At 34.6% G+C, this 20,784-nt stretch overlaps 1 protein-coding gene across 2 annotated transcripts in view; it reads left to right on the plus strand.

Annotated features, from left to right (window-relative positions):
- Window positions 1-272: 272 nt before the first annotated feature.
- ZDHHC21 (zDHHC palmitoyltransferase 21) overlaps window positions 273-20,784 on the plus strand; it is a 64,801-nt gene continuing 44,289 nt past the window's right edge. Inside the window, exons 1-5 of one of the 2 annotated variants that reach the window (XM_087822654.1) lie at window positions 273-364; window positions 5,714-5,842; window positions 11,897-12,095; window positions 13,391-13,489; window positions 19,587-19,698. In XM_087822654.1, the coding sequence (XP_087678780.1) occupies window positions 11,942-12,095; window positions 13,391-13,489; window positions 19,587-19,698 (365 nt within the window). In that variant the 5' untranslated portion in view covers window positions 273-364; window positions 5,714-5,842; window positions 11,897-11,941. The remainder of the gene's footprint in view (window positions 365-5,713; window positions 5,843-11,896; window positions 12,096-13,390; window positions 13,490-19,586; window positions 19,699-20,784) is intronic. The other variant, XM_087822656.1, reaches the window with a different exon arrangement.

Genomic DNA, 20,784 nt, shown 5'->3' on the forward strand with positions numbered 1-20,784 from the left:
TGCCCGGGCGGCGGCGGCGCTGGACGAGGAGGAGGAGGAGGAGCGGGAAGAGCCGCTGGCGGCCCGCGAGCACCGGCGGCCAGAGCAGAGGAGCCGGCGCCGGTGAGTGTGCGCGCGGGGGCGACGCGCCCCCCTGCCCCGCTCCGCTCCGCTCCTCCCGCCGCCCGCACCTGGCCGCGCTCCCGCCCGCGCCCTGCCCCCCCGCACCTGCCCGCCCGCCCGCCAGTCCCCCGCGTGCGCCGGGCGCTGCCCGCCCCGGCCTGGCCTCCCTCAGAGCATCTTGAGGCCGAGCCGCCGCCGCCCGCCCGCCGCCCTGCCCATTCGCTGGCGGGCAGTGGGCTCCCGCTCGGGCCGAGGCGACTCGGTAGGTGATTGAGTCATTTATTTCCCTGACCCGCGCCCCGAGTTTGCGAACTACTTGTTTCCCTCGCCGCCCCCCGCGGGCGGAGACTCGCGGGGGTCTGGGGGTGGTGCCCCGCAGCCTTTCATTCATTCGCGGGTGGCCGGCGCGAGGCGGCGGGGGCCGCGGGGGAGGGAGAGTTTGCGCCTGGCCGCCCGGCCTCCCCGCCGCGAGCCTGGGCGGCCGCGGGAGGGCGGCTCGGGGAGCGCGGTCGTGGGCGCGCGATACCACGCGCCGCAGCAGGTCGCCGGGGCTCAGCCGGAGAGGCCGCTCAAAGTTGTGGCCTTTCGCAGGCTGCGCTGGGTCCGGGTTTACGAGCCCGAGTGAGTCAGGGCGGGTGCGTGTGTCTCTAGGGCTGAGGGAACCGCGCCAGTTAGTGCTTGGAAATATTGCAATTTAGTCGTCCATAAAAGCGCCGGGGAGGGGCCGGGGAGCAAGGTCGTGTGGGCGGGTCACGTCCTACCGTAAAGGTACAATCTAAAGTCTAGATTAGGACCGAGGGTAATGAAGCGCAAGTTAAAAACGTGTCACGTGGGCCCTCAGCCTAGGATGCTGATAGGTGTGTTTAAAAAAACTTACTACCTTCCCCGGTGGTGGTAACAATAGTAATATGGTAGCAGTAGTCCTGATAGTCATCATCATGATGATGATAATGGAGTATGTGCCATCCCCGGACTGAAATGCTTCTGGGGTAATGTCTTGTTAAATTCTTCCATCTTTTTGCATTTTATTTCTTTTCAAAGATAAAACCCGGAGAGGTGCTTTGTTTTGCCTTAGTGGTATTTTAAGGGCGAGAAAGATTTTTGAAGACGAGAGGAGCTGAGAAAACAGTCAAAAAAGAAAGAACCGAGTGAGATTGGGTGTTGTGGGAGGAAAAACTAGATTTTAGTCCCGTTGCCGTCACAGTCTAGCGGGGGCACCCTGGGTAGGTCAGTGACCCGTGCAGTTTTCTCATCTATACAACTAAGAAGTCAGGCTAAATTCTTTAAGGTTTATTTGCTTTTCCAAGCTTACGTGGCATATGTATGTTTGTAAATAATTTAAGACCCTTTCACATGTTAAAGGTACATTTAAAGCACTTACTTGAAGAAATATTCGTAAAATTATATCAAAATACAAGTAAAAAATGTATAATTGCATTCTTTTGGAATAGTGTTTGGTGTAGTGCTATTTCAGAATTCCTCGTTTTGGACGTAAAGCAACAGGATTATATTAGGTCCCTTCAAACTGTTGTGATTTCTGTTAAGCTTAACGTACTGTAGAAGCTGTAGTTGGAGTAAATGAAATAGAGCATATTTTAAATAAAATGTGATAACTATGTTACATTGCCTATCTCTAGGTTGTTCAATTTAATAAAAGAAATTTAAGCATTTTAAAATGCATGCACATAACCATTAGCCTAACAGGTAGGTTCTAAAACAAAAAGTGATCAGTGAGTCATAAAAATTTTACTTATTTGCCCACTTCCTGACTTCTTTAATTGATGGGGGCTGATTCAGAACTTTTGAAAAGAACATGGATAAAATAATGCCCTGTGTTAGTGAAGAAATTAATTGAAAAGTCTAGTAATGTCTCCATGGAGTGTTTCTTCTGGCATTGTAATTGAGTGTGAGTCAATGAAATCTTTTTCAGCTTAGAAGGCCACATGGTGTTGGTATCAGTACTACCAGGCATAACAGGGAAGGCAGAGGAAAGCTATTTTTATTACCAGAAAGGTGTTCCCTAAGCTCAGTTTTACTTTTACATTAAAGAAAGAAGACTTTTTATTTAGTAAACTATTACAGCTCAGATTCACCTTTTCAAATGCACTAAATATAAATGGCATTTTAGCATTAATATCTCTTAAGTTGAAAATGTTTGAATTATTTTGAATCAGTAAAAAATATAGGTGAAAGACAAGAATGGAAAAACACCTGTCTTATCGTCAGATTTGTTAAGACTCATTGGTAAATTGAGTTAGCCTATTTTAAAAAGCCCATCATTATAGACATGAAGTAGCACTGCTCACATTTTCACAAAGTCTTCCTGGAAAACTCAGCAATTGAATCAGAATTCTTTAATTATGCATGCTTCATTAGCTTTTAAAATCAGGTCCTGATTTTCTCTCATGCTTCATTCTATAACTAACTCACCAGTCCTGCTTTTACTTAAAAGAGATTTAATTTACAGGCTTCAATTCAGTCTTTCTATTTTGGATCTCATCTCTATTTTTGGTTTTCTGCTTGAAGAGACCTCATGCCAACATGTGGAAGTGCAACCTCCCTACATGCTTATAGTATGATACTAGCTGAAAGGCTGTATCACTTGAGGTTCCTCATCTCTGACAGGGAGTTCTCAGACTTTAGCGTTAGAGAAAGTAGATAGCTGGGGTATGGTTAGAGTGTATCATCGCTTTAAAGATGGGGACCCAGACTCATTTTTCATTCTGGAGTTTGTAAGACTAGAAGTAGAACTCATCTTTACATTTCCCTTCCTCATTTTTGGAGGTGCTTATCATTTGCCAGGCAATTTCTCACTTAAGCCCAACAACCTCATGAGTTAATATTTTTACCACCATTTTACATTGGAGGGCTAATGAGAGGCTGTGTCATAATTTCAGTGAGGCTCTCTTTTTAATATCTGTACAAAATTAATTTCCTACTCTGTTGAAGTAAATTGAGTACCAATGTGATATTAAAAAAAATTGTATACCCCATTGGCTAATTAAAAGGATAGATATTTTAGGTAGAATGATTGAACTTGACCAGTTTTAAGTGTAGATAAAATCAGAAGTTAAATAGCCTTATAAACATGCTTAAAGGTGTATAGTTGTAACTTTGTTTTTAAAATCTATTTTAAGCTGCAATTATAGGTTTACATTTTATGTATTCATGTATATATTCGTATATATATGGATATATAATTTTTCTTTTTTGGTGCGCCCTATAAATTGTTGATTGTGTTCTTTTAGACATAGCAATGTTAAAAATTTAATTACATTTTATAGTTATGAAAGTTTGGGATAGTTTTTGTTATCCCAAAATTTCTTGGATTTTTAAAGCTAATATTGCTTTTATACCACATAGAGGAGATTTGATTCCACAACAGTGGTGGTGGTGTTGAACTAAATGAAATGTTCATCTCATTTTGGATACTATGGCTGCAGTGTAGCTCTAATAGTAAAGTAGGATTTTTTTCTTGATTTTCAGCCAGTGAGTGACTGGAGTTTGACTCATGGATGGTTGACCCGTGCTATTACCTAGTAATGTTACTCATGGAAACTGCTGTGCTGAAACATGGAGGAGCCACCATAGAGTCATAGTCTTCGCAGCATTATTGACCTTGGCCATGTTTCAGAACATTTTGATTTACCACATTTAATTCTGCTTGAGATTTTTTTTCTAAAGAAGATGAATTCATTTACTTCCTGTTAGAGCAACAGCTCCTTTATTTTGTCATTCCATATATTGTCTCTAAGAAACAAAGGCACAGCCAAGGAGACCACTTTAATCTAACTTAGAAAGTTAGAGTAGAAATAAATTACCTTTGACAGTCTAGCAATCATGGACCATAGAAAAATTGACCCTGGGAGAAAATAGTTATTTTTTAAAAAATCTCTAAGGGGAATGGAAATGTAATGATAATGATGTATTTTTTACATTCTTAGTATATAATAGTTTCTCATTGCTATGGTAAGCAGTATGCTTAGCAAATTCATAACTTGTCCTTTATTTCCTGTCTTGGAGAATGGTACCACACTTCACCTAGTCCCTAAGCCAAAAACTTGGGAGCCGTCCTAGCATGTGCTCTTTGCTTCCAGTTGTTCACCAACTCCTAAAGTTTTACTCATTAAGTTCTTAATCGCCCTTTTCCAGCATGCCTCCTGTCTTAAGTGTTCCTTCCTCCTTCCCTCTTCACTCCTCTTATAAGTTACCACTTTTGGGGTGCTTACCAAGTGCCCTGATTTCTAATGTGAGTAACCAGTAAGCCTATCTTATTTCATTTAGTTAGTCTTGGAGCCTTATCCATCCACCTAAGTCCATTCTTCAGAGTGTTGCTCTTCTTTCCAGAATGCAAGTTCATCATGGCATTCTTCTGTTTAAAATCCTTCAGTGGTTTCCACTGAGTTCAGGGTGAAATCCAAACTCATTGGCATGGTTTAACACTCTTTTCCACTTTTGGATTATTCTCTGCTTGTGGCTCATGAAGTAATATCAAAGGGCATTGCATACATTAAGGGCAAATGTAATTTCATTAAACTTTTTCAGTTATGTTTCATACAGGAAATATATACTTGTAAATCTCATATATTTGTGTGTACTACTAACATTATGAAATATATTTTTTTAGAGTTTATTGTGGTTGAAAGGATAGACATGTTTTATCCCATTCTTCCATATGCAATAACTCTTGTCATTTCACCTTAATTGGATTTTCTCTGCCTGCTTTTATACCTTCGCTTATTTGTTCCCTTGTTCAGAAGAGCCTCGGTTCTTCGTTTAGCTAACTCACAGACTTCACTCTCTCCGGAAATCTTTTCCTGCTGGCAGTTTACCATAATAAATACATTTTGTATTGCAACCTAGTATACACATAAATGTTCACATAAGTGAAAAAGGTTCCATGAGATGATATCCTTCCTATATGAGATGCTTTCTTTCCCCCTTCCCCTCTCTTACGTGTCTTACTTGGTATTGATCTTGTCTGTTTACTCGGGCCTTTCTCTTGTATTTATATCCAGTGCCAAAGCACAGTATATAGTCAATAGATGTTGATTAAATTAATGAAATATTGAATCAGTATATGCTATCTAAAACTCTTTACAGTATTATTGTTTAAGCTTGAACTGTAGAAACTAAGTTTTATGGTTGCTTCTCTTCATGGTTTTATTACAGGAGGGTAACTTTTTTCCTTACAGTATTTTAAACTAAAACTTCCTTTTACTTTAAACTCTTAATTTTATGTTTATCAATTGTGATTAGATAGTTCTAGCCTCACATTATGATAGACATTACATTGCGTTTTGTCCCATCTGTGATCTCAGAATCGATTGACATTTTGTGATTTGTGGTGAGGAAGCTTGATGAAGTCCAAATGCTGGACACATAATGCTGATTTGATTTTATGGGAACTGAGTGGTTTCAAAAGAGAGAACTTTCATGTGCACATTTTTGGGGTGGTGGCATGGGGTATGAAAGTTCAGAATCAGGCGGAAATGAATCACCTTATTTCTGAATTTAAAACTTTTGTAATTAACATTTTCATGGTTAGATTATTTAGCTGCTTACAATTTTTATCTTTGTGAGAGATAATTATTTGTTAAACCATTGATAGATTCTTATGGAGAACAATTATTGAAGAAAGATCCATTTGTTGGAATGTAAAAAAAAAAATGAATCAAGATAATACCTCTAAATGCAAGTACCGGAAAAAATACAACACATCACAGTGAATTTACAAGTGGTAAGTCTGCATTTAATTTTACATGGAAATGTTTCTGAATTATGTGGCATAGTAGCCTTAATTCTTAAGTTTAGATGCATTTAACAGATTATTTGCAAAAAAATAGTAGTTTCCTTATGTTTATTTGAAATTATTCATATTAAATTTTAGGTAAACATTTTCTTAAGTAAGACTTTTTCCATAGAGAGAAATAATCTGTAAGTAATACAAGTTTCAGAAACATCTCTGAGGATTATAAGTCTTATGTGGCTTTACAGCTGATGCTTCTGTAGTGCATTTTAAAAAATATTAATTTTTAAAAGCATTTAAGATAAGGATAATATATAATGATAAAGAGAGGCTTAAATTAAACGTTTTGTTTGTAAGGTTGTTGCGTCTACAACCCCTAGGCTATCTTTATTTTTCAGTTGGTTGAAAAGAATTTAGAAGTACATATGTTTACTAATAAACTTAGAAGAACACAAAATACATACATAAAATGTGGATGCTCTTCCTTAGTCCAGTGATAACCACTGTTACCAGTTTTGTAGATGTGTTCTCTTTCACACTTTTTCCTTTACATATACAGAAATTACTTACACATCTACTTTTCTTCTAACAAGAACAGAGTCATGCTATACACATCTTTCTATAACTGGCTTTCCCTTCCAATTTTTTAATTATAAAAAAATTTTGAAAGGAGAGTTGAAAGAATTATATAGTGTAACATTTGAATACCCATCACGTATATTCACAGCTAATGTTTTGCTGAGCTTCATCACACTCATCCATCCCTCTGTCTATCAATCCCCTTTTTTTTTTTGGATCATGTTCAAAGTAAATTGCAGCTGTCAGTATACTTCCTCCCCTCTCTCCCCAAGACTTCAGCATACATATTATTAACTAGAGTTCAATGTTGGTTTATAGGGTTTTTTAAAAGGTAAATTTACATACCATGAAATGCAACAATCTTAAGTGTGTGTTTGCTGAGTTTTGCCAGTTCATGAACTGTGTATCCCAAACTCATATCAAGATAGAGATCCTTATCAGCACCACAAAAGTTCCCTTGTGCCCTTTCCTACTCTTTTTTCTCCTCTCCTTTCAGGAAACCACTATTAAGACATCTCCATCCCCATAGATCTGGCCAGTGTAACTTCTTTTCACTCAACACTTTATGTGGGTAGCCATATGGAAATCTAGAGCTACCCCCCCTTTTTTTGTTTTAAAATTGCAGTGACTTGGAAATAGTTTACACTATTTATAAATTATAACACTATGGATATTATAATTTATTTAATCATTCCCCTCTACCCACATGGGCATTTAGATTGTGCCATATTATTGTGATTACAAAAAGTGCTGTATAGAACATCCTTGTACATACCTATACACTCTAATGAGTGTTTTTTTAGGTATTACTAGAAATAAAACTACTGGGTCAAAGAGTTTGACATTTTAATGGATACTGCCAGATTGCCCTCCAGATGATTGTATCAGTTTCCATGCATACTTGTTTCTTTTCTCTCTGCCCTCTCAACATTGGATATCATCTGTCTTTCTAAAATTTTGTCAATACAAAGGATAAAAAATGTATCTAGTTATTCCACGTATTCCTAATCACTAGTGATTCGCCATTGGATTTTTTTTCTTCTGTTAATTGCCTCTCTTAAGTATTTTTTTTGTATGCTTCTTATTAGTCATATGTTATTATTTTCCAGGGTTGCTTTGTCTTTAAACTTTTTTCTTGGTGTCTCTTGGGCTTCTGAACTTTTTCCTTCATGTAGTCAAACTTGGCTTATGGGTCTCATTTGTGAAGGCCTACCTCATTCCGAGATTATAAAACCACTTGCTATTCTACTAGTTTTGCTTTTTATTTGGAATAGAAGAGAAAGAGAAATCACTCTGAACCGAGGTGCCAGGAAAGTTTTTATATAGAGAGTGAGATTCAAATCGACCTTGAAGTATTAGTTGAATTTTAGAGTAAGCAAAATGGTAAGGCCATTTTAGATAGGAAATGGGAGATGGAATGAATTCTTCATGGAACAGTAATAAGACCACTGGCTGAAGTCAAGAGTCAGATACAACTGTTAAGTTTAGACATGTATGTTTGACTAGATTTCTTGTAAATTATCTGTCACTTTTATAGTGACTTGAGTATTCTTCCTGAAGAAAATTTGTGGTGGAATTTAGTTGCCCGAAAAGGCAAAAAAGGAAAGGTGGTTTCCTACTGGAATAGTTTGAACATTGTAAATGTTTATGTAGCCCAGTTTATTAGAGTTGAGTGATAATTTCTTTTTAAAAAGTTTGTGCTGTAGTAATTTACATCATTAATGTAATGTAGTTAGTCATAGCACTCAAGTATAGTTAGTTACCAGATCGCAATCTTAAAAAATGTTGAAGTACCAGTATGTCCACTAGTTACATCAAAGCCTGAGTTATGAGCTCACCATTTAATATACAAATTAATATGTTGGAATCTCTGGCCAATGAAAGTATCTTACAAATGCCACCCTTGAGACGGAGTAGCAGCATTGCGTTCAGTTCGGTGGTTGCTCAGGATGTGTAATAGTTTCTGCTCCTCCGTAAGCCACGCCTGGTAGACATTCACCGAATGGAGTGATCCTGCAATTCTGCCAGTTACGTGTTTCTGGCTGTAATCTGACTTGGAACTCTTGGAAGACTACTGTTTTCTTCTCTACAATCTAATTTTAAGGGTTATGTGGCACTAATTTTCACTAATCAGGTATTTAAAAAAATATTCAGCATCTTATTTGCTTACTGTTTTTCATCCTTTGTTCACTTTTCCTTGGGGATGCTTGTTCTTTTAGAGTTCACTATCTGTATGTGCTTATGTCCAGGAAAAATAGATCCATTTTAACTATACTTTTCACTGTGTAATATTTTCTGTTGTGAGGAATCTCTCTCTCCTCGTGATGAGAAAAATTTATTCTCTGGTAGAGGAGGGTAAAAATTAAGTTCAGAAAATGAATGAATATTTGATAATTTAGTACTTGTTTTGCTGACTTGTTTGCTCTTTTGTTTCTAGTATTAATAAACTTGGAAATAAGTAATGAAATATTCTGTTTTGTATAATTGTTGTAATTCATAATCTGTTGTTTTGTCCTGAATGGAACTGAAAAGTGAAAAGAAAGAAGTAAATAAAGTTAATAATATTGAATGTGTTGAGAGACAGAGCCTTCTGTCATTTCTTTTAGCACTTGATGGTTGGCAAGACTGTAAATATAAACATTCTTTTTAATGTTTCTCTTTTTAGCTATGTAGATAGCTTATTATTTTTATTTGAGCATCTTTAAAATAATACCTAGCAAGTTAAATAGCATGCTTTATCCTCTGTGACTTCTTGCTTAAATGATACTGATAGGTTTTTTAATTTTTTTAATTAAAAGACAATGAAATTCAACTTTTACCTTTTTAAAAGACCTAGGTGCTATTCATAATTTAGATTTCATATGTAAGGACTAATTTAGACCATATCTGATTTCAACAGTTGAATGGTGTTGCATTTGAATTCCCGTCTTATTTTCAGCTGCCCTAATATTTATTGGTTCTAGGAATGATAGCATAAAGGCATTCTTTTAAAATTAAGTAATCCTTAATCTTTTTTTTTCTTTGCTCGGGTAGCTTTGTGGCTTTAAAGAACATTGTCAAAGCCTTTAAGAGATGGTACCCTGAGGCTTTACAACTGATAGTAAATTATTCTAAGAATGAAGTAGACTGGGATATAAACTGAAAATCTGGGAGTCATTGACTCTTTCCCCTGTGACCTCTAATATCCAATCAATTAGTAAATTACTAGTTTGATTCTAACTATTTCTTCACTTGATCTCTTCTCCAAAATTAAGTTTGGCTTTTGTCTTCTCCTACTCTAACTGATCTTTCATCTTTTTCATCAGAGCTTCATTAATTTATTTAAAGTATATATCTTGTTATGTTAACCCCCTACTTCAATAGCTTTCCAATGCCTAAGAATGAAATCTTAGTATTCTTTTTTAAAATACGTTTTTGTTGATTTTAGAGAGAGAGGAAGGGAGAGGGAGAAAGAGAGAGAATTATCTATGTGAGAGAGAAACATCAGTTGGCTGCCTCCTGTATCCCCCTACAGGTGATAGAGGCCGAAACCCAGGCATGTTCCCTGATTCAGAATCAAACCAGTGACCTTTTGGTGCGCAGGATGACGCTCAACCAACTGAGCTACACAGCCAGGGCTGAAGTGTTAATATTCTAACATGGCATCTTTATGTCCTTCATGATATAGCTAGCCCCTTCTCACCACCCACTCTCCATTGAAAGATTTTTGATTTATGATGGCAATTTGTAATACCTTTTACAACTTTTACTCTTGTGTACCCCTTGCTCTTCCTTTTGTCTGTAGTATTGTCACTTTTCTTTGCTTGAATAGCTTTTACTCATCTTTTAAGAATGAACTCAGGTTTTACCGCCTATAGGAAGTCTTGCCCTGACTTAACTAGTCCCAGTCTTTGTGCTTCAAGTAATAATTTGTCCACATCTCTGGAACTTACCATATTATATTAAACCCATTTTATGACTCTTTTCCCCCTTAGACTGTTAATTCCTTTAAGCAAAGACCATGTCTTATTGATCACTGTATGTACAGTGCCTAGCAAGAGACTGCTAGTGGAGGCTCAATGAATATTTGTTGAACTGAGTTCAATTCATGGCTGTAACATTAAAGTCTTAGTGAAATGCTTCGATTAGTGGTTCCTAGATACCACTCAGCTGTATCATATACAATTAGGGAGCATTCTTAAACATTTTGTTGGTTTTTTAGCTTTGCTCCATAAAGAATTAATGCTTCAGTAGATCTGGATTGGGGTCTGGGAATAGTATTTTTTAAAATATATCTTTATTCATTTCAGAGAGAGGAAGGGAGAGGGAGAGAGAGAGAGAGAGAGAGAGAGAGATAGAAACATCAGTGATGGGAGAGTCACTGATCGGCTGTAGCCCGCAACCTGGGCATGTGCCCTAACCAGGAATTGAACCCCAATCTCCTGGATCCTAGGTTGATGCTCAACCGCTGAGCCATGCCCAGCCAGGCTGGGAATAGTATTTTTAAAAAGCTCTTCAGTTGATTTTTGTTTGCTTACTGGCTTGAGAAACACCCTCCTAGTTTATTATTGTATTATTCCATTGTATTTTATGTAAAAGGTGCCCCCTAGACCTTATATAAGAATTTATCATTTAAGCTTCTAAGTTACATCTACTAAAGTATGGGTTTTTAAGCCACTTTTTTGTACCATAGGTATAGAAGTATCTTAACTTTATGTGGCTCATTGGGAGGCCTGTTATTTAACACTCAACTGAAAAAAAGCCTCCTTTAAACAGGAATCTTCTTGAGTTGATAGTAATAAGATTAGTTGGGCTTCATTCAATGAATTTAAATATTTTTGACGATTTTGTAATTGCTTTTCACTTATAATTTTTCAAAATGATTTATAAGCATTTTACTATGGTTTAAAATTAAACTAAATTGCACAAATCTAAGTGTACAGCTCAGTGAATTTTTACATATGTATACATCCATAAAGCTAAGCTCTATCCATGTCAAGAGATAAAACATTTCTAGCCCCTCAGAGGTTCCCTTGTGTCCCTTTCCACTTAATAAACACCCCTCTCACCACAAAATTACTATTTTGACTTTGATGACCGTCAGTTAGTCTTATGTAAAACTACTTAAAAAATTATATATATGTATGTATCTATCATCCTTTGGTAGATATGTGTACTCATTTCTTTTGGGTTTACATATGGAATTTCTGGGTTAAGGACAGACTCGTGTTTAATTTCAGAAGGTAGTGTCAATTTATATTCTGTGATAGCAATTCATAAAGAGAATTGAAATTAAATTATTTGATGCTTATGGTGAAATTTGATTATCCTGAAACTTCTCTGTGTTTTCTAAAGTATTTTATTTTGTCAAAAATATACAAAGAAAATTCAACAAGTATCATTTTATAGTTGCCAGTAAGGTAGTTTTGTTTTAATCAAAATTTTTTTTCTATATAAGTAACTTGTATCTTCTTTCTCTTTCCTTAGGATCGTCTTTCCCTGTGGGTTGGCAGGCAGTTGTAGGACTGCAAAATGGGTCTCCGGATTCACTTTGTTGTTGACCCGCATGGTTGGTGCTGCATGGGTTTGATTGTCTTTGTCTGGTTATACAATATTGTTATAATTCCCAAAATTGTCCTCTTTCCTCACTATGAAGAAGGACATATTCCAGGCATATTAATAATAAGTAAGTTTCTAGGTCTTTATTTCTTTATATAGTTAAAGACTTTTCCTCATTGTGAATGTTTTTGGAATATAGTGCTACTGTGATAACCTTTTTAATATTAGTGCTATTAATACTAAGTTATTTACTAAATTATAGAAGTTTTAAAAAATAATATCCTTTATGTACTATTTTGCAGAGTTAGATAAATGTGGTATCTCCATATCTAACTCTGGGAAATATAAAGATCATTTTATTTTTAAAAAATAACTGGTACAATAGTGCTAATTTGTGTATTTTTAATATTTCTTTATGTACTTATTGCAAATGTAGAAAGAGTTTAAGCATGAAGATGGCATACATTAATGAGAAGTGAGATTTTTATGATACAGATATTGATTATGATGTTATTTTAACACTTTGAACTTCTCCATAATTACTTTCTGCTATAGTTCATTGGTGATAGCTTACTTATGATTAAGTTTGAAGTGACATATTTTATATGTACATGGCACTTACAATTTCCATGTACATATGTCATTTTGACCTCACAAGAGCTGTGGGAAAGACAGTGTCTGATATACAAATGATAAAATTGACCAGTGCCATGTAGTCAGCCCTGGAGTTAGCACTTGAACTAGGTTTCCTATTATAGGTGCTGTGCACTCTTACCTCCCAACAAAATGCCTATTTTTTATTTATTTAAAAGGTATAATTTTGATGAAAGGTATAATGAATCTTTTACTGTTACTTTGTCTACTTTTTCATTTTAAAACTTTAAAAAAGTTTCTAGATTCTTTATTTTCAAATTAAATATCTTAAGGTCTATTGAAAAGAACAATTGAACATCACTAACTGAAAGTAATTTTGAAGATAGCCAATTAGAGTTAATGAAAAAGTTTAATTGTAGAATAGGTTTAAAAAAATGCTGCTTTAATTTTTTTCAAATAGAATACATGTTGTAATTAAAAGGGAACCCATTCATTTATACCATTATTTATAGGGAATCTTTGTTAATAAAGAATCTGATTTATAGCAAGTTTATCAGTTATGCAAAATAACATTTAAAAGTGGTACATTTAAGTTCGTCCTCTTGGCAGTATTATTTGATGAAGGAAATGAATTATTTAATTTTCCCACCTTTTGAAAATTATTTATCTGGATGGTATTAATTAAAATATACACTTAAACTTTAAATATGCTTGTTGATAAAAATGTTTTGAAGGGTGACTAATTTTCTTTCTTTCTTTCTTTTCCTTCCCTTTCCTTTCCCTTCCCCTTCCCCTTCCCCTTCCCCTTACCTGTGCCTTTTCTTCCAGTATTCTATGGCATTGCCATATTTTGTCTGGTTGCCTTGGTAAGGGCCTCATTAACTGATCCAGGGAGACTCCCTGAGAACCCTAAGATCCCACATGGAGGTATGGTATTCTTCAGATTTATCATGCCAGAATTATTATTTTTATTAATGTATTTTTGCCTTTAGTATATATTAGATATATATGGCATCTACTACAACTTTAAAGTTTTTCCTCAGATGATGTTTCCTTTCCAGACTTGTCTGTTTAATATTGCAAATCCCAGCTGACTCCTCATACCCTCTCCCCTCTCCCTAGGCTCTCCTTTTCAGCTTGTCTCTCCTCCCACTCTAAATCTGTATAACCTCTGTGAGGGTGTAGATTTGTTGTTTTGTTTTCTTCATTTGTTCATTGCTGTATCCTTAGTGTCTGGAGCAGTCTTTGTCACTTAGTAAAAACTGGGTAAATATTTGTTGAATGGTATATTATTATTTGAGAAATTATATTTTTATTTAATAGAGAATTGTTTTGATGGTGCCACTTACCTCATGATATAAATATAATATTGCTTATAGTAAATTATGCAGTTTTATAATATTGTTGCTTATATTTCTCCAAGTTCTAACAATTCAGTGAAAAATTTGAAAGCCTTTAGTCTAGTGTCAATTGAAGATAATTTTAATCACCTTATTGCATAGTAACCATTCATATCACAAAAATGAATTGAAAATGTATTGCTTATTTTATTGCATTCTGGATATCGTAAACTGCATTTACCCTCTATACTGAGTGTTACTTTTTAATCATTTGCTCTGTAAGCATGTACTTTCTTCTGTTAAGAAATTTATGTGTCTTTGTTATACATTATAGAACCAGAGCACTTTTTGATGGTAATCCACTGGTTTCCAAACTTGCTGCACATTAGAATCACCTGGGTGGTTTTAAAAATCCTAATGGCCAGATCACATGCCATATTAATTAAATTGCAATGTGGGGGTGGGAGCCAGTTATCAGTATTTTTGAAAGGCCCCAGCTGATTCAATGTGTAAGCAAACTTTGGGAACCACTAATTCCTTCTGCAGTTAGTGGCAAGTCACTTAGAGCCTGCCTTGAATTCCTGATTGTTGTTATTTAGGGGCTTGCTTACTTGATACTGCAAGTTTTAATGATTAAATGGAAATGATATGACACTGATGTTTATATAGCTGTAAAATTTTCTGAAAACTATGTTGAATAGTTTTTATTAACTTAGAGAAACAGTGTCCACTGTCACTTAGCAGTTTGTTTATGTATGTGTTTGGGCAGGGAGGGTGGCACTCTTCAATTTGTATAAAATCCCTCCTCTCAACTAGCCTAAACCAAAGGCTTTAAAATATAGGTACATATATTGTCTACTTCAACTCTAAAACCCAATGTTCCCAGAAAATCAAAGAAGGGGACTTTGCCTAACCCAGGACCCCTTCCTGATAAAATCTTTAGTTTGCATTGGTCAAACTACTCAAATGCCTACATGTGTCAGATACTGCAAATCAGTGCATGGGACTAGTTAGGAACTGTTTCATATTGAAAATCTCTTATCTAAGGGGAGTGGCTGCTACTCAGCTTCAGTGAAATTGTCATGTAGGTCCAGTATTCTTAGATCTCACAATTTTTGAAGTCAAAATAGAGAATCTCAATTTTTATGAGAATTTACATGATTTAAAGAAAATATTGGCAACTAATTCAAAATTTTAAAATGTTGTTTTTAAATGAATACCAAACAGATTACATATGTGGGCCTAATTAGAGTTACATGAAACCACTTTGTTACCTTCAGCTTATAGATTGTAGCAATGGAGGACACCATCTTGCTGACTATTTGGATGTCTGATATTTGCCCTGTTTTTGCTTCACTGAGTTCAGAAGATTTCCCTTTTTTTCCGATTGAAAAAAGTGTGTTAACTTATCATATTTTAATGTTTTCAAAGTCCCTTGATATCTCATGTAATATGATCCTCATGGTAATTATATGAGGTAGGTAGCCTGGGTAATCAGGAACATAGACTATCCATTATAGGTCACATAGCAGATTATTACAGAACTGATTTGAGGCCCAGATCCTTGTCTCCACCACCTTTTACCATGGCTCTTTGTACAGATTAAAAATTCTAGCTCTTTATTCACCTTTGATTTGATTGTGGGGAAAATTTGAAGTCATATGTTTTTAGTTCTGATTACCTGATTATTTTATAAATATGGTTTTAACTGGTAAATACAAAATTTTAACAGTGAAAAATAATATAGCATGACTAAAAAGTTGGGGCTGTAGAGTAGTAACATCTTTTCAGTATTGTTTTAAGGTTGAGCAGTTTGATAGAATTGAATTCTTTAGAAAAGGCAAATAAAATCCTAATGCTTTATGATTTCAACCATTTTTTAAATTTAATTACTCTGAAATACTTTACATATTTTTTTAAAAACCATAATAAATTTAATATCTATGTGACTTACCAAATATGAGACAATTTGAATATAAGAGAATGTTCCATTTTCCCATGCAAAGATCCCCAGAATTTGATTTTATAAAAATTTGGGCATGTAGTTGAAATAGTCAAATGAAAACATTAAATGTCTACTTATGTTATTCAAATTATTCACACACATCTGAAATATAGAAATATTACTTTTGTCATGGTCAAATTTTATGAAATGATTTTATTCAATCTCTTAACTTTTTAAAACAGCTTTATTGCTTATAATTCATATGCCATGTAATATACCCATTTAAATTGTACACTTGAGTGACTTTTAGTATATTCAGAGTTGTGTAACCATCACCGCAATCGGTCTGAGAACATTTCATCATCAAGCTCTTCCTTAACCGGTAATTTTGACTCAGTGTTTTTGTCCTCACTAGAACTACTTTTTGACATACTGTTAAATTACAAAATCATCCAAGGTTTAAAAAATATATTATGTTTTAAATTTGTCTGATCCTGTCCCTTGAAATTTAACTGCAGCTCTAGGGATGCATGTGCTGTTAATGCTGAGGGCCATGTATTTAGTCATAGTTTTGCCTTTTTGCTGCCTCTTATATTGCTTTTTAAAGGTTACCTGTAGGAGGATAACTGATATTTATTTCCTACGTTGGCAATCAGTTCTGTCAGGGAACCACTATTAGAACCCAAACCTTGTATTGATTTTGGTAGTTTCAAGTTATTTTTCCCCCTAAAACATTACTTTGTGATTTTAAATGCAGTAATTGAGAGAGAGCTCCCTAATAATATGAATCTTTTAAAAGACTCAAACAGAAAGTGATTCCTTCCTTTCTGAGGGATTAACAAAACAAAGCAAAACCTTGGTTTATATTCATTCATGCATTTACAGCATCCATAAGGGTCCATGTTAAACAGTGTGATGCTGTTTACTTTTATTAAACAGCCTCAGTCATTTATGGAGTCTGCCTTTTTACTTTGATTTGTTTTATGTTTTGATTTTTCCTTTCTTTAAAACATATATCTGTGAGATTTAAATTTTTTATAGCTACCATAAATTAGCAGTTGGATTTTTCTCTCCCATAGACTTTTATTTTATACTATTAGATGGCTAATACAAAAGTATTGACCATATCGGCCACCAAGGTCCTATTTGGACATGAGTATACCCTGAAGAAGGAAAGGGAGACTAAGAAATGGTTTATAGATATGTTGGATAGGTTTAGATGGATTTTTTTTTTTGCTATACAAAAAGCAAAAACATAGTTGATGTTATAATTAAATTTCTAGTTTTTTCCAGTAGTGATTTTTACAGTACATAGGTGTGTGTTTGTGCTCATGCATGCCTGTGCAAATGAGTTTTCATAGGTATTTCTCATTTTAGGTACTTGTATAGTATCTTAAATTTTAGCTAAAGGAATGAGTGGCTCAAGCTCTTTAAAAAAAAAAATTATGGTTCAGACCATAGAGCAGCAAACTCTACTTGAAGGGCCAGATAACAAAATATTTTCAGTTTTATGGACCATATGGTCTCTGTCACAATTTCTCACCCCTGCCATTCTAGCACAAAGGTAGCCATAGACAGTATGTACGTGAGTGGGCATAGCTTTGTTCAAATAAAGCTTCATTTATGGACATTGAAATTTGATTTTCATGATTTTTACATCCCACAAATTATTATTATTATCAGTTATTTAAAATTGTCAAAATCATTCTTAGCCTGTGGGTCATACAAAAACAAGTGGTGGCCTGGATTTGCCTGTACCTGTGGCCTCGACTATAGAATTACACGCTTTTTCTCATTATAGCCATATGTTCTCTTCTTTTCTGAGGATATAACATTTTAAGGGTGAAGTAAAGAATTTTAGTCTCTAGAATATTATGTGCTAAAATTGCCAATAATGAATAACACCATCTTTATGTTTTAGGGACTGGTTTAAGAATGTAAAATTTTTATGTTTGCTTTTAATAAAAATTGGCTCATGGAGGAGAATCTCTTTTTTGACTGTATTTCTTGTAGTATGTGAATTCAAAGTTTTAACATTGGGATGTTTGGGATTATCTAGTTAAATGGGGAAATGGTGATATGCTTGTGACATATTTTGCTACATATGAAATGAGCTTCCATTTCACTTACAGTTGGATACTAGTTCAACTGAATTAAGCTTTAATATTGTTTTCTCACATGATTATGTTTTCATCAAAAGAAGAACTGAAATGAAAGCATTTTATTTTAAAATGAGATTTTAAATGTAAAAGTTAATTTCTCAACTTTTATATTATTGGAACAGCTTGATATGGGTTTTATTTATACATTATTGATTTATTCAGAGACATCTGTAGCAGAATGTGTTTTCAACACTTCATTGTATAAAATTCCAATATATTGATTTTACTCCTGGCCATTAAATTAAATAATGGAACTAAAATCGTGTATCTTTTTAGAAAATTGAACACTACCACTATTAAACTTCTTATACTTTAGCAAGCATTTAATTTAGTGACCACATACTGTGTACTAGGGCCATACTTTGCATATACTAATATTCACTCTGAGTGTGGAGTTAGGTTAATTTTACTATGCTCGTACTTTTAATGAGGTTAGAGTGTAGTGTAAACATAAATGATGGAGGGTTTAAGAATTTTGTAAAAGTAAAGTTTTATTTCAACAAATATTAAATAGATACATTCCGTGTAACAAAGCAGTTGTCTCTTCTTGGTAGGTCACTTTCCCATATAGTTGTGTTTTTTTTTAAAATATATCTTTATTGATTTCAGAGAGAAGAAGAGAGAGGGAGAGAGAGAAACATCGATGATGAGAGTCATTGACTGGCTGCCTCCTGCACGCCCCCTACTGGGGATGAAGCCGGAAACCCCGGAATGTGCCCTGATCAGGAATCGAACTGCAATCCCCTGGATCATAGGTCAATGCTCAACCACAGAGCATACTGGCCAGGCCCCATATAGTTTTTATGGATCTGATTAGAATACATTACTTTTTTAAATTTTATTTCTGTAAACCTCATGTTTTTAGCACAAAACTTATTTTTATACTCTTTCAATATAGGCTAAAGGGAAATTATTCTTGGTGGTAGGACAGAGTTTTGAAAAAACATCTTTATTTCCATTAAATAGTAATTTTCTTGTAACTTTTCACTTCTAAAATTATTCTAATGTTTCTTAAACCCATCTGAAATTCTTTTCTAAAGGTCTCCCATAAACATTCCCCAATGAACTCACTAATACTAAAAAAATAAAATGGTTTGGGGGTTGGGAATGCAATCTCTTTCTCTAATGAGGTTATAGGATTGATTTTGATTTATTAACCCATGAAACCAGGACTCCGCATTATTCCTTTGTTAGAGCCTTTAGATAATAAAATTTCTAGAAATTAATTTGTTTAAATAAAATTCTGTTCTAACATAATTTGGTTGTATTTTAGAGTTTTGTCATTAAATTTTACTTATAGCAATATGTCTAAAACCCAAATACATTGTTTTCTATCCCTTAGTTTGAATATTAATAGTGTCTTATTTTTATATAGTTTTGAAAATTAGAAACATACAAAATCAGACATACAGAGAACAGAGCAGCAACATTTATGGGAAACATTTATACTGGAGACTAGAAGGAAAATGTCTTAAACATATATATTGAAGGCTTTCTATAAAATATTTTAAACTTGTTGATAAATTTCTGCATTACTCATTTGCCTTCATTAAATGGATTTTAATTTTTTTCTCTAGAAAGGGAGTTCTGGGAATTATGTAACAAGTGTAATTTGATGAGACCAAAACGTTCCCATCACTGCAGCCGCTGCGGCCACTGTGTTAGGAGAATGGATCATCACTGTCCGTGGTAAGAAATGAATAATTCACTTTTAGGAAAAAAACTAGTAAAAAATAAATCATAGTACTTAGCAGATTTAAACAAAAGTTATATTAAGATGATGTAGTTTAAAACATCTTGTAATAAGTATACATTTTTGATATGGTTCTGTGAACTCCTAAAGTCATTTTTTTCACAAAGATCTATCTTTTCTAACAAGGAAATATTTGAGTAGAAAGCTAAGAATTAACATGCATGCAAATATACAAAAGAACTAAAGTGATTATATTAAATGAGGCAATGTATGTAAAGCATTTCATCTAGTGTCTGAGACTTAGAAAGAACTTAAATAGTAGCTCTTATTGTTTCTAACTTTAATGAACCATATACATCCCGTTGTTTATTTTCCCCTTAACATGGGTTTAAAGAATTAATACATTTTAGGTACCCTGACCTCATTTCTCCCCATTTAAGCCCTTTAAGCCCTTTTTGGTATGATGTATTTTAGATGTTAACATGACATACATGCTGGATGTGTGTAAGTGGTAATTAGCTGATTCTGCTGAACTGCCAACACTTTTGGTCAATAGGGGGCTCTCTTGTAGTATTTAAAGACAGTGTTTAGTTGAAAACTAGAATTTTTAAAACAAATACTCTGAGAATTCTACATTGTATCTCATTTCAAAGCTGTCACAAATATCTGTGAACAAGATATCGTATTTAATTTTGTTTTTCTAGCATGAGATCTCTGTATAAATATTTAAACTGGTATAATGTAGCACTTTATACATCTATATTTATGTTTGTTTAAGCATGCATATATACAAAGTTAACTATATAACAGGCTTGTTAAAGTTATAACTGCATTTATCTAAAGTTGACTCAAGGGAAGAGTTTAGCTTTGCCTAATGCTAATCAATTTAGAGTTTCCCTTATTTTTTAATAACTTACTTCGATAGCGCAAGTTATTAGCAAGGTTTTGGTGGAAATTTGGGTTTTACTATAAACTGATTACTTAAATCGGAGGTAATTTTCTAGCATTAGAAAAAAATAAAAGCATTTTAGATAAAAGCACTTAGTTACTATATATATCTATATATCTATATATATATCTAT

Source organism: Miniopterus natalensis, chromosome 12 (assembly GCF_054644295.1).
Source record: "Miniopterus natalensis isolate mMinNat1 chromosome 12, mMinNat1.hap1, whole genome shotgun sequence".
Taxonomy (NCBI): Eukaryota; Metazoa; Chordata; class Mammalia; order Chiroptera; family Miniopteridae; genus Miniopterus; species Miniopterus natalensis.